This window comes from Anser brachyrhynchus (genome assembly GCF_964034855.1).
Source record: "Anser brachyrhynchus genome assembly, chromosome: Z".
Taxonomy (NCBI): Eukaryota; Metazoa; Chordata; class Aves; order Anseriformes; family Anatidae; genus Anser; species Anser brachyrhynchus.
Window position 1 is genome coordinate 79,929,882 of NC_137697.1, and position 15,574 is coordinate 79,945,455.

The window sequence follows — 15,574 nt, forward strand, 5'->3', positions numbered from 1 at the left end:
TCTCGCTTTCCAGAGAAGGGCAGAAGCTCTTGGTGCAGCAAGCCCACTTCTCTGGATTTTCAGCTGGGACAGAAGTGCCTCCTCAGAAGGACCAGAGCCACGCAGGCATCACCCAAGCATGCCCCAGCTCTCAAGGACAGCTGCGGCGACCCACGGGGGACATTGCTGGTGGGGCCCAGACCCTTCCCGTGCTTCCCTCGGCCCCTCACGCCAAGCAAGCACAACCCAGAGATACCCCTGAGGTGGAAGGGCAACTGCTTCAGCTCTCCACCAACCCTTACGGCTACAACTCTCTCCACGTCCAGCGCCTCAGCCTTCTAGCACCTGCCTCCTTCCCTTCCGGGTGCGGGTCTTCAGAAAGGCTCTAGAGGCCAACCCGTCCACCTACCTTCAGAGACCGTTTGCCACCAAGAAGCTTGGTCTGGATCTGTTCCTGCTCACACAGCTCCCAGCAGGTGGGTGAGAGGATCACTTCACTTTTAACCGCAAGGTTTTGGGCCTCCATAACTTCATCCAGGGCCTGGCTGCAGATGAAGTAATGCTGCTCCCTGTCTCCGGCAGTCAGTAAGGTCATTTGCCCTGCGGAGATCCCTGGGGAGAGAGCGAGAAGCACTGACACCGGGGAGCTTTTGACCTCTATGGCCCCCCAGCACCTCAGCTGGCCAGCAGCTCAGCTGAAACCCAGCCTGGAGACGGGCATTAGGGAGGGGGAGGAGTAATGGTTTTAGACTAAGAAGAAGTAGATTTACATTAGATATTCTACTGTAAATTAGAATTGGCGTCTGCAAAGACACCAAAGAAGTCGACGCTGACGATGTGTTGGCACTGCCGGGCATCTCACCCTGCTGCCTGTGCCACCAGCCCAGCAGAACAGCAGGTTTGATCAGTGCCTGCTCTTTTTGCTGGCACGCAGGTTGTAGTTGTCTGCTTGAGGAAAGATGGGAGGCTCTCAGATAGTGGGGAAGGGTGGAGCTTGAGGTGAAGATGAGGTGAAGAGGTGGAACAAAAGCAAGCAGGGAGACACAGGTGATGTAAGGAAGGCTGCAGTCCGCTGCTGTCGCCTGCTCATTTGCGACAATCCTTCTCAGCAACACCAACCCTTGGCTGCTTGGCTGCCGGAACATGAGGCAGCTTCCCAGAGCCGACGCGTGCCTTACCCAAGCGGCAGGCAGGGCAAAAGTGCCTGTGCAGGGACTCGGTGTGGAATGCTGGCAGGGGAGGCTTTCCATTGGCGCTGGCCCCTGCAGAGGTGCCGGCCTTGCTCTGGAGGCAAGAAGCAGCCAGCAGCACTGGAGAGTGCCAGGGCTGTGCACGTGGCACAGCTGACCCAGCAGCGCCCATACCTATCTTCAGTTGGAGCTTCACACCCACGTGCGTGTCACGAGTGCCATGCTTCTTCTGGATTTGCTGGCAACACTGCAGCACCAGGCCGATGGTCTGAGGCAGCTGAGCTTCCGATGCTCTCCACAGCACCAGCACAGCATCCCCTGGGGAAAGGGAGGGGAAGGTGAAGGCTCTCCTGAGGGACAGCAGCAAGCGGCCAGCCGGCGTGCAGAGGAAGATGGGCTTGTGGGAGGGCATCCTCCTGAGGGACGGCACCCTGGCCACAGGGACCCCTCCCCTCTGCCGGGCCAGCCACAGCACCAGCCAGGGCGGCAGAGGAAGAGGGTGGGTGGCGGGGGGACCCTCTGCCCGGCACTCCTCCGCAGCTGCAGCGGCCAGAGAGCTGCTCCATCACGCCAGAGCACAGAGCAAGCGGCTCCCGCGGGAAACACTGCACAGCAGCAGGACACGGAGGCAGCCTCCTCCTAAGGACACACCTCCAAACTTCAGGATGTCTCCTCCAAAATCCAGCACATCTGCGGAGAAAGAGAAGGGAAGGCAGAGTTATGGGGGTGCCTTCTTCTGGAAGCCGTGGGGCAAGCCACTGTGGCCACAGCCCTGGCCCCTGCACAGCGAGCTGGGAGGCAGTGCCGTGGGATGCTACACAAGCACAGTACGCTGCAAGCTGGAAGGCACCTCTGGAGATTATCTGCTCCAGTCCCGCACCCCCGTCTCCACTCAAGCCGAGCCACCCAGAGCCACCTGCCTGGGGCCACGTCCAGATGCCTGGTGAAGATCTCTGAGCGGGGACACTTGCAAATGCTGCCAAAGTGGTGGCCACCACATGCTCGCGGTCAGAGACATCCCCCAGCATAAGGGGCTCATGAGGGCCACACACAGATGTCAGTGCCAGCATCCCTAGGTCACTGGCACGCTGGCACTCACTGGATGCCCCCAGCCTGCCCGGGATCCTAATGGCACCAAAGCAGTGTTCCCTCGTGGAACTGGAACTGTCTCTCTGCAAGCACAGAGGCAATGCTGAGAAAGAGGGTGTCCCCTTGCTCATGCAATCAGAGAATGATCTAGGTTGGAAAAGGCCTTCGAGATCATCAAGTCCGACCATCCACCTGGCCTACTGAGTCCATATCGACTCAGTAGGCCAGTATCTGATACCGACGTCAGTCTGACAGGCCTGTAATTCCCTGGAAAGTCCTTCCAGCCCTTCCTGTCGCCTGGAGGCACGTCTGCCAGCCTCCAGTCCGCTGGGGCCTCCCTGGTCACAGTGGGCAGCAGAAGAGACCTGCTGCGCTCCTGCCTCGCCACGGCAGCCCCACGGCTCCCACTGTCCCCCCAGGCCACAGTGAGCTCCACAGCCCTTCCAAGGAGGCAGGAGCAGGCGGAGCAGCAAGGCTGCCTCTGCCCTCGGCAAGCACCCTCAGGGCCCGATGTCCAACAGCCTGGCAGCATGGCTCTTACCCTCCAAAATGTCACACATGTAGTCATTGAGCGTTTGCGCCAGCTCGTCAGCTCCTCTGTCTGCGCCGCTCTGCTGGACGCACTTCTCTGAAAACGCAGTGAAACCTGCAGGAAGGACACACAGAAATCAGGACATGTCTACGTGGGCCAAAGGACCTGGCAGCCAGTCCCGTTCTGCCAAGCCCAAGCGCCCGTCAGTCGCTGCATCGCAAGAGAAGCCAACCCATGCTCTCTTTAGCCATCACAGCAGGAGTCCTCAACAGTGACAAAACAGCTGTGCCATCTACGGGCCAGGGCTCCCGAGGGCCTGGTGGCTCGTTTCTGTGGAGGCTCCACCGTGCCCAGCCCACCTGCAAAATCCGCTAAGAACAGCACTCCCCCGATAACCGTGGGGACCAAGTTGTCCCAGATGAAGTCCTCAGAAAGAAGGAGATCGGGGAGGAGCACGGTTCTTTTCCCCAGCTCAGAGTAGCGGTATTTCCTCTCCCCGGCAGATGCCATGGTCAGCGCCCTGTGGTACCGGGGTACCTCAGCAGAAGATGACCATGCCCAGCTGGGAGGGAGGAGATGAAGACCCCTCAGCACCGGATGGTGCAGTGAGCCTGGGGCTTTCTTGAAGGACAGTTTAGTCTCTGCCGCCATGGGTCATCACAATCACCTGGCTGTGATGTCGTTCATAGGTCATCGCTTACTTATTGGCTGCCCTCCAGCAACACCGTGGGCTAACAGTGCCATCCTCCACAGCTCACTGCCTGCTGAGCAGCAGCCATTGTGACCCTGTGACCCAGGCGTTCTCGTTTACGCCGAGCCATGGCCTCCAAGGACTCCGTGGCCTCACTTACTCAAGGCAGTGCTGAGCTTGCATAGCCTCTGCACACAGCCAGTTGCCATTTCCCGGCTCCCAGGGCCTCACACACTGCCTCCCCCACGCACACCCATTTGCTAACACCAGTCCCACCCCTGCAGTTGCACAGCCTGTTGCCACCTTCCCAGCATGGTGGCTCCTTCTGACTTGCGGAAAACAGACTCCACAACAAGTAAGACTGTAAAGTAGGTATGTTTATTCGGCGCTGGGCAGCACAGGGGGGTAGTTCCACCAAAGTCATGCGCACCTGACGCAGCAACTTGCCATGGTTATATGCCGCAAAGAGTTACATATGCATGAAGAGAACCTAGCACTGCTGTCACAGCACCTCGGCTCCTGTGAGAGAGGGAGTTAGGAGAATCTTATCAGGTAGAGTTAGAGCGCTGATAGGATTAAACTAGTGGATGCTACTTAATGTCTTTGCTAACTATTGTGCATTGTGCAAATTAATTAAAGCAAGAAGCTTTGGGCCCCTTACCAAGGTTGGTCTCTTGATAAAAGTGTGAGCCTATCTTAAGGAATTGGCAGAAGCTGGTCCTGAGGGTGGACAAGAGCCAAGGAGCAACTGAGTCTGCGCAAAGACAAGAGGTCAGCTAGCGGTGACGAGGAAGAGTCACCAACCTCCATCCCCATGAACCCTGGCGACCACCACCAGGAGACACTGCGCAAGCGCAGATGGGAGGAGCTTATGGAAATGACTTCTTGAACTAATTTTAAGATGAAGCGGGGACAGGTTATGACTATGTATAGGCGCATTGTGAAACTTCATGCATATGTAACTCTTTGCTGCATATAACCATGGCAAGTTGCTGCGTCAGGTGTGCACGACTTTGGTGGGACTACCCAAGTTTTCCAAAATTACTGTGTGCTAGAAATCTAGAGTTGATCCCCATTTTAGCAGTGTGGTGCTTTCACTCAGGTGGACGGCCGAGCTCCACCACAACTACTCTCTCACTCCCCCTCCTCAAAGAGGAACAGGGAGAAAATACGATGAAAAGGGCTCAAGGGTTGAGATAAGGAGAGAGAGATCGCGCAGTAATTATTGTGATGGGCAAAACAGACTCAGCATAGGGAGATAGTAAGATTTATTGCTGATTACTAACAAGCTAGAGAAGTGAGCAAGCACACAGCAAGGCTGTTCCTCACTCCTCTCACTCTCCCAGCTGCTGTGTGGCCCAGCGTTTTTTTTTTCCCCTGTCTTAAATATGCTCTCACAGAGGCGCAAAACAACATCGCTTACTGGCTCGGCTCTGGACAGCAGTGGGGCCCTTACCTAACATGGGGCAGCTTCTAGATTCTTCTCACGGAAGCCACGCCTATGGCCCCCTGCTACCAAAGCCTTGCCACGTAAACCCACTACAAGCAGGTAGATCCAGTCCCTAGCCACAGAGTAACAGCGCGAATCAATAACAGTCGGTCTGTCCTGTCTCTTCTTTTGCTGTACATTTGATTTACAAATATTTTATTCTCCACAGGATACAGCTTAATGCTGTAGAAATGTATATAGCTACTTCTTCCTATGAGGTTATAAAAAAAAAATAAAAAAAAAAAAAAGTAGAAATAAGTTTAAGACTGGAAGAAGGCAAAGAATATAGATAACATTCATCACCAGAACCTTCCAGAATGGTTGCTCAGTTCTTCTGGTCTGGGGGGGCGGCTGGGGGCTGGGGGCAGGGAATGCAGGCTGCTGTTCAGTTAAGGTCAGTGGACCACTGACACGACCAGACTGAAAAATGCAAATACATAAATAAAATTCAGAAATTATTCTATTCTGGCTGGAAAAGTTGTTTCATGTTGTTCCATCCATCCAAGAAGAAAGGTGGAAAATAACAGTGACAACGTGAAGTTTAAGAGAAGAAGAGATAAGGAGTGAAGGATGGAGGATGAGGATGGTAACATAAGCAGCAAATGCTGGTTAGTAATTAACCTCTTAGAAGATCACTAGAAAAGAGATATTTAAATAGGAGATTTGTTTTGTTTTGTTTTGTTTTGAAAACACTGGCTTGTGCTTTTAAGGGTCACCGATCATCTGAACTGTTTGCAAGGTCACTGCCTGAAAACTGGAAAACTTGTTCAATAAAATTAACAATTCTGTATTTTGAAAATGATACCGTTTAAATACTAAACTTCATAAACGTTATAATTTGTGTATTACGTTTATGAATCCAGTAGTTCTTAACTGAAAACAGAACCAATGTTTTAATTAAGGTTCAATAGAAAATAAATGTATTTCAACTTTCCAAACTCATTTTTCAGCAATTTTAGCCTACTGTAATTCCAATTACTTCATTCAAATCATGCTTCAGTCTGATGTAACAACAAAATCAAGTTTAACTCTCCTTATTCCATTATTGCCTAACATTTTCCCAAAGTAAAAGTAATTTAGATGCATATAAAAGACACCGCACGTAACCAGCACAAAACCAGTCACTTCATTTTTAATGTGCATAAAAACAAACAAACCACACACACAAACCCACACACATGAATGGTTAACTTTTTGTTCACTTTTTTTTCAGACAAAACCTTCATCTTACTTCAGAGAGCAATGTATTGAAAAGCTGAAGGAGCTCCCTCCTTGAAATCACCCATTCCTAGAGTCAAAACGTTCAGTAATTCATCTACTCACAAACACCTTTTCTCCTCTTCCTCCACAAATTACGTCTCATCTCAGAGCAGAACCATGCTACTCTGCCATGTTATTATACCTTCAGCTGGGATTTACATGGCTGGGATTCGTGTACTTTTAGACCAGCAGAGATCATTCAATAAATTCGTTTGACCTCCTGCATACTGCAAACCACAGAGTTTCACCTCAACATTCCCACATCAATCCTGCAGCTCCTAGTTCAGCTATTTTATGGTTTATGATTATAGCTAAGCTTGGCAAACATTGCTGAAAAGATCTACAAACTAAAATTTTGCTAAATAATGCTCATAATGCTATCAACTCATTTTCCAGAAAGATTCATACCCATGTTTTTTCAGTTAGAACATTTTTAGGAAGCCAGATTTTGACTGAAAACTTATCACAGAAATATTTATAAAAAATGGCCAGAGATAAAAGTGTTCAGCAACGACCATCCTAAATCTATTAACAAAAACAGTGCTGGTGATGGATTGCTACTCTACCAAGGACAAACTGTTAAAAACACACAAGGTAAATTCTTCACAAGTGGTAAGTATGTTCCCATTGTGCTTGTAGGTTCACAGTTGCTTTAAACCAACCCAAGTTCAGGCTGCTACCAAAAAGACAGCTGTGCCAATCTCCAAAAAAAAGCCCCTGTTGCTGCTATTCCCCTTGCGCTAGCCCCAGTTCTGGTCAGGCTGTGTGGAGAGCTGAATACTCTTCTTTTTTGACGTAGCTGGATTGGCTTCTTGATTAAAACTGTTACTCAAAAATTGCGTTGGCACAAGCGTTCAAAGGAGGAGGAATGAATGCATGCATTGAACAGATCAGTTCATTCTTTTGGATTGCAGCCTCCACTTTTGATTGCAACCTCCATAATTAAGAATACTTAAACCAACCATGAAACTGAAGCCAGACTGGACTTTAGACGTGATATTGTCCTAAAACCAGACTTAGAGCTTTCAGTTCTGTTCTAAGCTTTGCCACGACCTCCTATCTGGTTCTGGTTAGCAAACACATCTGAGCTGAACATTCGGCGATATTTAACTCTCAACTACCACACTCTGGGAACTAAAAAGTTCTTTAACTAAAAAGTTCTTTTTCTTAGAGCATGAAGATTCCTGAAAGGACAAAGCATCCTAATAAATTTTTAGTAGCGTAACAAAAGGTAAAGGGCACGGACACCCCGTATCTCCATAGCTCCAACAGGATAGTTGCTACCACCCCTGCACAGCTTACACCCACTCCTCATCCTCCCAAGTATTAGTCAGCCCAGTATATCAAATTCCCTTAGATACAGACGACTTTCTAAGACTTTGTGCTTTCATCCTTTCCTCCCCCGCTACCACTGTGCTCCCATTACAGCCTTAAGCACAACTGAAAGGGCCAGTGTTCTTGCCTCACAGAGAGGCATTTAGTTATGTTTTATTGCTTCTAATTAACTAAGGCAAGGACTCGGAGGGAGCGGTAAAACAAGAAAGGCTGGCTTTTGATAGCGTTTTTACTTTAACTTGCTACATCCTTCTAAATTCTTAAGTTGACCTGTCAAGGCACAAAACAAAGCGCACAATAGCAAGAATGTTCAAATGAGTGCTTGGTGGAACAAAAACCCACAGAAGTGCCCCAAAACTTTCTTTCCTCGGGACATTTAATCTTTATTTCAAACTTCTGGATATACATCAAAATCTATTTGAGTTTCCTGTGCAAAGGCATAGTGCAACTTCAAAAGAAAACGCATTAAGCTCTTTTTCATTATGCAAAGCAAAGCGGAATAGTCGCTATACTAGCCAAAAGTGACCAGAAACCAAAAGAAACAACACCTGCTAGCATTTTCCCACTTTTCACAGTAGCTCTGTTATTCCTGCTTTCAGAACTCAGCAGTATATGAGTATCGTAGATGTACGCTCAGTTACTTGTATCTGTAATGGATAATGCCGTGAAATACATTTTCCCTCAGTGGCTAAGCCTTCTAACTGATGATGATTTTACCCTTCCGAGTAAACAAGATCAAAACCAATCAAGATGAACGATGTCAACAAATGCAAAAACACTGCAGACTATAAAAAGCATGACATGTTAAGAAAGAGGCCAAAGCTTTCCTTGGATAAAGTCCAGCCTTAGACCTAGAGCATAACTGATTAATTGGTAAAGGACAAATGAAGAAAGAGAAAGGGAACAAAATTGGGCTTAGCTTAAGTATTTGGCCAGAGTATCTCAACACGCTTCGTAAGAGAAGATGAATACTACCCTTTTTTAGCTAAGGAAAGACTGCCGTATCTACTAAGGAATTCAGTGCTGGTCAGAAGTACCCTGGTTGCTTAGCTCCCAGACATATAGTATCTCCTCAGGAATGTATTGTTACTAATGAAATACATAGTCCAAGAACAAATGTAGGAACACTAAAGCATTACTTTCATGCAACTGTGCTACCGCATGCTGAGCTAACATACTAGCTTTTATTGGTTTTGTTTTTGTTTCCTCCTCTGCAAGCATCTAGAACTTATACTTAGCACCCTCTCACATCCAGAAGAACAAAGCCTGAAATGCAATGAACCTGAGCTCACGAGGCCTTGTACCGCAGTTATTATGAGCACAAAGGGCACGGGGCATCTCCCCACTCAGCAGGCATCTCAGCTGCAAAAGATAAATGGTTGACACTGAAGAAACAGGCCCTCCATTCCCACCAGCTGTCTCAGTCTGCGGTTTTGCACACATACAAGAGAGCGAGGCCTAAAAGGAGAACATCTCTCATTAAATTGCACATCTCTTATTAAACTGATGCATGACAGACACATCATCCAAAATAAAGCCAACAAATGACTTGATTTTCAGAGACCATAGTGAACACACATTCTAATGTCTGATTTTAACACGTGGGAAAAGCAGTTACAGCACTACAGTGCTAAGAAATATGCTCAAAATACATGACCGTTCCATCTCGGTCAAACAGCAATTAGATAAATTCTTGCATATTCTTTCAGAAACATACTAAAGATAAATGTGTAGCACATTAGTGTGGATATGCTGCCAGTGTGGTGTCTGTACTTCACATCACATCAACATGAGGACACAAAAGGACCACACTCCATGGTCCCGTTAAGTCCAACATACTAAGTCTAAAACTCAGTATCATTGTGCAGCTGATCTCAGTGAGGGTATCACTGCTTTACTAGTGCAGAGGTGAAACCAAGTCCAAATGAGATGGTATTAGAGATGAAAGATTTGTCAAAGTAGATTAAAATTCCAGGAGCAAGAGATCCTAAAGTTATCCATGTATTTGCTCTTGAGCAGTTGATGAGACAGCTTCCACTATCACAGAAAAGTGGCACATAACCTTGGTCTACATGCTCTTGACCACACTTGGTCTCTGTGGCTTAATAGCTTATTTTCGGGACCCAGTATGCAATGCAGTCAGCCCAAGAAGAAGCAGGGAGCTGGGTAACAGCCTGCAGCTACTGGTTTAGACCAAGAGGTCCAGCAAGAAAAGAAGAGAAAGGCGAAAGAAGCATGCCCAGAAAAGTTTTTGTGCCAGAACTGTAGAAAGGCAGATTTTAAAATTTTAGGGGTAATTTTCAGACTGAAATCAGAGCAGGGTGGTGGTTTTGTTTGTTCTTGTTTGGGGGGGGGGGGGGGGGGGCGCGCAGGGGGTGCAGTAGGTTTTTATTTGTTGTTTTTTTTTTTTTATGTTTGGTGAAAGATAGCAGAAATTACAGTCCCTATCTTTAAACAGGGAAACAGAGACAGAAAAGCCAGAGAAGAAATCTTTAACAGAGCCAGTAGACAGTTCTGTTCTTATCTCACACTATCATAGTAACACAGGAATACAGGAAGTACCAGGAAGGTCAGCCCAAGCCCACAGAGCAGGCCATATAGTAGAGATGGGAAAAGTTAGTAAGAACACTGATAAGACAAAATATAAAATTGTTTATTTATAATTAAGACACAGCCCCTTTCAGAAGCATCTGCACTCATATTTATTGCTCTAGCTTCCACACATCAATACACACACAGTAATCTCCATTGAAACTGAAGTAGGAAGTGGTGTGTTCTGGCTTCAGCTCTGCCATAAGGTGGCAGAGCAACACCATTTCTGTCATAGGTGTAGTTGAGCTACAGCTCACAGCCTGATAGTTGCTGCAAACACGCAGCTATGAAAGTATTGTAGCTTATTATTTCATAGCACGCAGCTATGAAAGTATGAAAGACTGATCAAAAGTCTTGTTCATAATCCTCTTAACAGACTTTCAAAGAGTCAGTTCTAAACTGTTTCCGTGACAGCAGAGAGAGCTTGAAGAAAACCAAGAAGCCTAAAATGCTATCTAATCAGAAGGAAAATGACTACAAATAACAGTGACACAATCAACACAGCTCTTCCTACATGATTTTTGTATGGCTTTGTCATTTGTATCTTACCCATGCTGACTGCAGCGACAGTCATTTCTGAATCGTTTCTCCCCTTGACAAATCTAAGCAGGATTCATCCTAGCACGTGGATAATCCTAGCATGTGAATATGCACTGATACAGCATTGTCCAAGTTTTCTGGAATTGTTTCATTTTTAGCTAGCTTAAAATTTCCTAACTGGATTAACATGCCTACTTTCCCACTTCTTTTCCACTTCCATAACTAGCCCTCTGCCTCCAGGAAGCAAAGCAGTGGCAAGCTGCTTCTACCACTACAACCACCTGCAGTGGTATGTTCTGCCACAGGGCACTCAGTGCTTAGGTATTATCAACCAGCAATGGAACTACTAGTTCTCCCTTTTAGTGAAACTTACTGCGCATGCTCTGCGGCAGTACATACCACACAGGAGGATTAAAGAGGGGAAGTACGAAACCCTTCTAATGAAGCCAAGGAGACACATTCCCTGTCTCTGCAGTAGTAGATGTAGCTATGAGTACAAAGAAGGAACTTAGAAGTCTGTCTTGCAAGATATTAAGCGTTTTAAGTGTTTTGGATATGTAAACACAACAACTGAGGTTTTTGCAAAAAGAATTGTGGAGAGACGAGGCAAGAACAACCAGCAGCAAGAACTGGTATCTGGGATGAAGTCCAGGTCCCCGCTTTTAAAACAGGCGGAGCTGAGACTTCAGGTCTGTTACACGCTGGGTAAGTGTCTTAATGAATTCACGACAAACAGTGGTCTTTCTTTGGAAAGAGGAGCTTAGGAAACACTAGAAGAAGCATTCGAGTACGCTGAGGCCGCTGAACAGCCAGTAAATGCAGAGAGCTTTCATCAAATACTCTGGGTGCAATATGAAAGAGCTAAATAATGCAGCTACTAAAATGTTTTGTACACCAGAAGTGTGATCGTGCATGCTGTGAAGAGATGACATGGATGTACGGCCATTCATTCCCTCTCAACCGCGCTTTGGAGGGGGTGAATTTCAGCTGTCTCAGCAAGATTTGGCAGATGACAGAGTTTGAGGGTTTAAATTACTGCCATCATATCTGCAATGACAGGCCAGAACAAGCTCCAGGCAGCACATGGCAACAAAATGATCATAGGAGATTCTTAATAGCTAAAGAAAATTAATTTTAAACGAGTTCCAGTGCTGATATGAGACCTTAGTATGATGAAAATTGAACCACATCACTGGTCAATTCTGTTAAAGCACTACAGTCAGAAACTGAAGGCCTTTAATGAACATCACAACGCTACAAAAAAACACATTACGTTCAAAGAGGCATTTGCCTTTAATCAGCAGAAGCGTGATATTCCACACAATCAGCAATAGTTGAAGCAGCGAAATTCTTTCTACGCAGAACAACTGAAATATAGGCCACCTAAGGTTTCATGTCAACTCTTTCTTCAACTTACAAGATTTCTGGAATAATGCTATGTTGGCAGTTCGTATTTATTACAAGCTCAAAACGATGTGAATTCAACCAATACAGAAGCAGTTTTCAATTAGAATACACGACTTTTATTCTTAAGTTGATCTTAAGGAAATAAAAACTAGAAGAGGAGACAGAACAAAAACACCCACGAATTCTGTACGTGCTTGACTTACACTACATTGCCACAGGGGTCTGCCACACATTTGTGAGCAGCACCATGCTGATCATGCAAGATCTCTGGCCAGTTCCACAAAAAAAACTAGACAGCCACTACTAACTCCCTACAGATAAACAGCTGAAGAACACTGAGTGGCAGTGTTTCTTTCACAACTTTGTACACAGTGCAACCCTTTTTGTGTAGAAAAGTGCTATGTCAAGCCCCTAGAACACTGCAGCTCACAAATACTGCAGAATACTGTAGTTTTGTGCCACTACGTGCTAGGTTATATTGAATTACAGTACATCACTTGCTGCACTGTTCCTTGCCCTAATGCAATATGCATAGGGTTAGATCACTAATTCATGGGTCATGAACTTTCTGCCTTCTTCAGCACAGAGGTCAGAGGTAAACTATAGCTTTTGTTATTTTCTCATTCAACAAAATGTGTGTATCTATGTATCACTCAGACTGTGTGTACACACGTGGGAACGGATGGATGAAAGGAAATGGGATAGGCTAGATAAACCTGTAACCTAAGTATAGCAAATTTCAGTGAGGCACATCTTAAGCTGCAGAGTAAGCAAAAAAAAAAAAAAGTTTCCTGACACTGAGATCGTATGGAGTTGAAAACAGCAGGAGATGTACCAGGGCTGTGGGCTAAACATCAGAAGACAGCCAACGGAAGCACTACCATTGACATTCAAGTAGATATTACAAATAGACAACCCCATCAGGATAGCCGATTTTGCATGCTTTTCTCCACCAAAACAAACAGAGCCATTTTCTTCCCACACTGTTTTGACTATTTTAGAGTTCTTCCACGCACCTAATACATTCTTTGGAGTCCTGAACTGTTGCCATGTGCAAGAAAGCAAACCAAAAGGTTTCTGTAGTTCAGCCCCCATCTCACCTTGCCAGAAGGATTCCAGATTTAAGACCATGAAGAGTTAATAATTCAACTGGTGTCCAGCATTTTCATTGTTACAGGCAGTAAAGAATCATGCAAGAAACTACTGGTTATGACTTGAGGAAAACGGACTCACAATCAGTAAGATTGTGAAGTAGGTATGTTTATTCAGCGCTGGGCAGCACGGGGGGTAGTCCCACCAAAGTCGTGCGCGCCTGACGCGACAACTTGCCTTGGTTATATGCAGTAAAGAGTTACATATGCATGAAGTTTCACAATACGCCTATACATATTCCTAACCTGTCCCCGCTTCATATTAAAATTAGTTCCAAGGAGTCATTTCCATAAACTCCTCCCATCTGCGCTTGCGCAGTATATTCTGGTGGTGGTCATCGGGGGGTCATGGGGATGAAGATTGATGACTCTTCCTCGTCACCGCTAGCTGACCTCTTGTCTTTGCACAGGCGCAGTTGCTCCTTGGCTCTTGTCCATCTGCAGGACCAGTTTCTCCCAGTTTCTTAAGATAGGCTCACTCTCTTATTAGGAGACTGACCTTGGTAAGGGGCCCAAGGCTTCTTGCTTTAGGTAATTTGCACAACGCACCATAGTTAGCAAAGACGCTAAGTAGCATCCTAGTTTAATGCCGTCAGCGCTCTCTCTCTACTTGATAAGATTCTCCTAACTCCCTCTCTCAGTTACTTAACAGATGTGTTCACTGTGAGTCATTTCTAAACCCAAGATAAATCAGTGTGTTTGACACTGCTGTGCCACAAAGCCTATCCTATGGACTGGATGTAACACTGAGAACAAGAAGCTTCCACTTACATTCCAGTTTTCGGTGCTTTCACAGACCTTCACTTGTGAGCTGTGTTTAGCCTAGATTCTTCTACTTCCTAGAAAAAAATAAGCTTGAAATGCACAAAGCAACTGTTTAAACTTCACAAATGTGGAAAAAAAAACCTTGAGAACAGGATCTAGAAACACTTCAGCTTAAAGACTTCTTAAAATTGAGCTAATTTTTTTTAGTTACCCTCTTTCGTTCCTCACATACTCATGTTGAAATATCCAAAGTTTCCTGTACAAAACCCTATTATTAAAGGATACTTAAATACAGCCAGAATTTCATCTCTCAGAATTAACTTTGCACGAGTGGCCACTGCAAAGGTTAGAACAGCACAAATGGCTAAATTAACTTAGAATCAGAGAGAAGAAAAAAACAAATTCAGAAACACTGTAACATCACTCTTACGTTGCACGTCATTTTACACACATTGACCATTTGATCACCCAGAAGTGTCAATATCCCAAACTCTCCAAGCTCAGAGGCTAATTATCTTGACTTCTTATCAGAACAATCAAGCCCACAGAAAGCTCCATTTTGTCACAGCTGGAATACTTTGTGTACACAAACTCCCAGCAAGCACTGCAGTCTTCACTAACATGAAGTTCTCTACAGTAGCTTATGATTCCTCGAGTCACGGAAGATACTTGTAGACTCACTGTTTGCTAGGCAAAGTCATCTGCTGCACTGTGGCTTTAATCAGCCGTCAGCCTCAAACAGCATTTGAGCTGCGCTGTTTGCCTGCTTGGTCATTTTTCCTCCCCCCTCTGTTGGGAAAATTACCTTTAATCAGAACAATCCTCTTCCCCAGAAAGATGTTTCGTGTGCGCATGTGCCTGCACACAAAACCTTGGAAAGGGTTGGCTTTGCCGTGTAAAGTATCCGTGATGCAGAATCTGTGTCAAACCTCTCAGAAGACCCTACTCCCTCTTTTGGTTCACGATCCTGCAGTTGATATCAGTGGCAGCAAAATCAGGCCTGGCCAAGTTCCACCCTGAAGGCAGGCAGCAGACCTGGAGTTTACTGTAGAAACAGTTTTGTAACAACAGGGGGCTTGGAGCGACGTCGCAAAAACATCAGCAACTTGGAGCCAGACATCTGAATTTCTCATCTCTGCAGAGCACGACGTTCACAGCCATGCCAGCTGTTAAGAGTGTAAGCATTACCAGGTAACAAGAGATGAACAGGTATATGAAACAAAAAATTAAATACCTGTCTCAAGGTATCCAACATCAGGGAATCCTATTATGCCAGGGAAGTCAGACAACAGTCTAATACAGCATTACTACTGCAGTGGCTGATTTAACCGGGCTGATTTTAACACACATTTTCAAAACGGCACACAGTAATTGCCGTTGACATGCACTCAGTCTATTTATCACTGCTTACCTGACAGTTTGCAGTGCAACAACAGTCCACTGTATGATCCCTGTTTTAAAACCTCCTCCTTTGGCATGCTGTCTCAATTCGAATGAATTGCCAGTCCACAAACTCACTGAAGCAGCAGCCTCTGCTATATCATTATTGGTGTA

The 15,574-nt window shown here is 46.0% G+C and overlaps 2 protein-coding genes across 3 annotated transcripts in view; one reads left to right on the top strand and one right to left on the bottom strand.

The window, feature by feature from the left end:
- Positions 1-15,574, top strand: part of LOC308186075 (uncharacterized protein) — a 107,082-nt gene that overhangs the window by 49,180 nt on the left and 42,328 nt on the right. The window lies entirely within an intron of this gene.
- The window catches only part of LOC308186087 (adenylate cyclase type 10-like), a 24,561-nt gene continuing 8,987 nt past the window's right edge, over positions 1-15,574 (bottom strand). The window contains exons 2-5 of one of the 2 annotated variants that reach the window (XM_080575008.1): positions 2,800-2,904; positions 1,821-1,859; positions 1,344-1,487; positions 1-591 (exon numbers count right to left, since the gene is read on the bottom strand). In XM_080575008.1, the coding sequence (XP_080431134.1) occupies positions 365-591; positions 1,344-1,487; positions 1,821-1,859; positions 2,800-2,818 (429 nt within the window). In that variant the 5' untranslated portion in view covers positions 2,819-2,904 and the 3' untranslated portion in view covers positions 1-364. The remainder of the gene's footprint in view (positions 592-1,343; positions 1,488-1,820; positions 1,860-2,799; positions 2,905-15,574) is intronic. The other variant, XM_080575007.1, reaches the window with a different exon arrangement.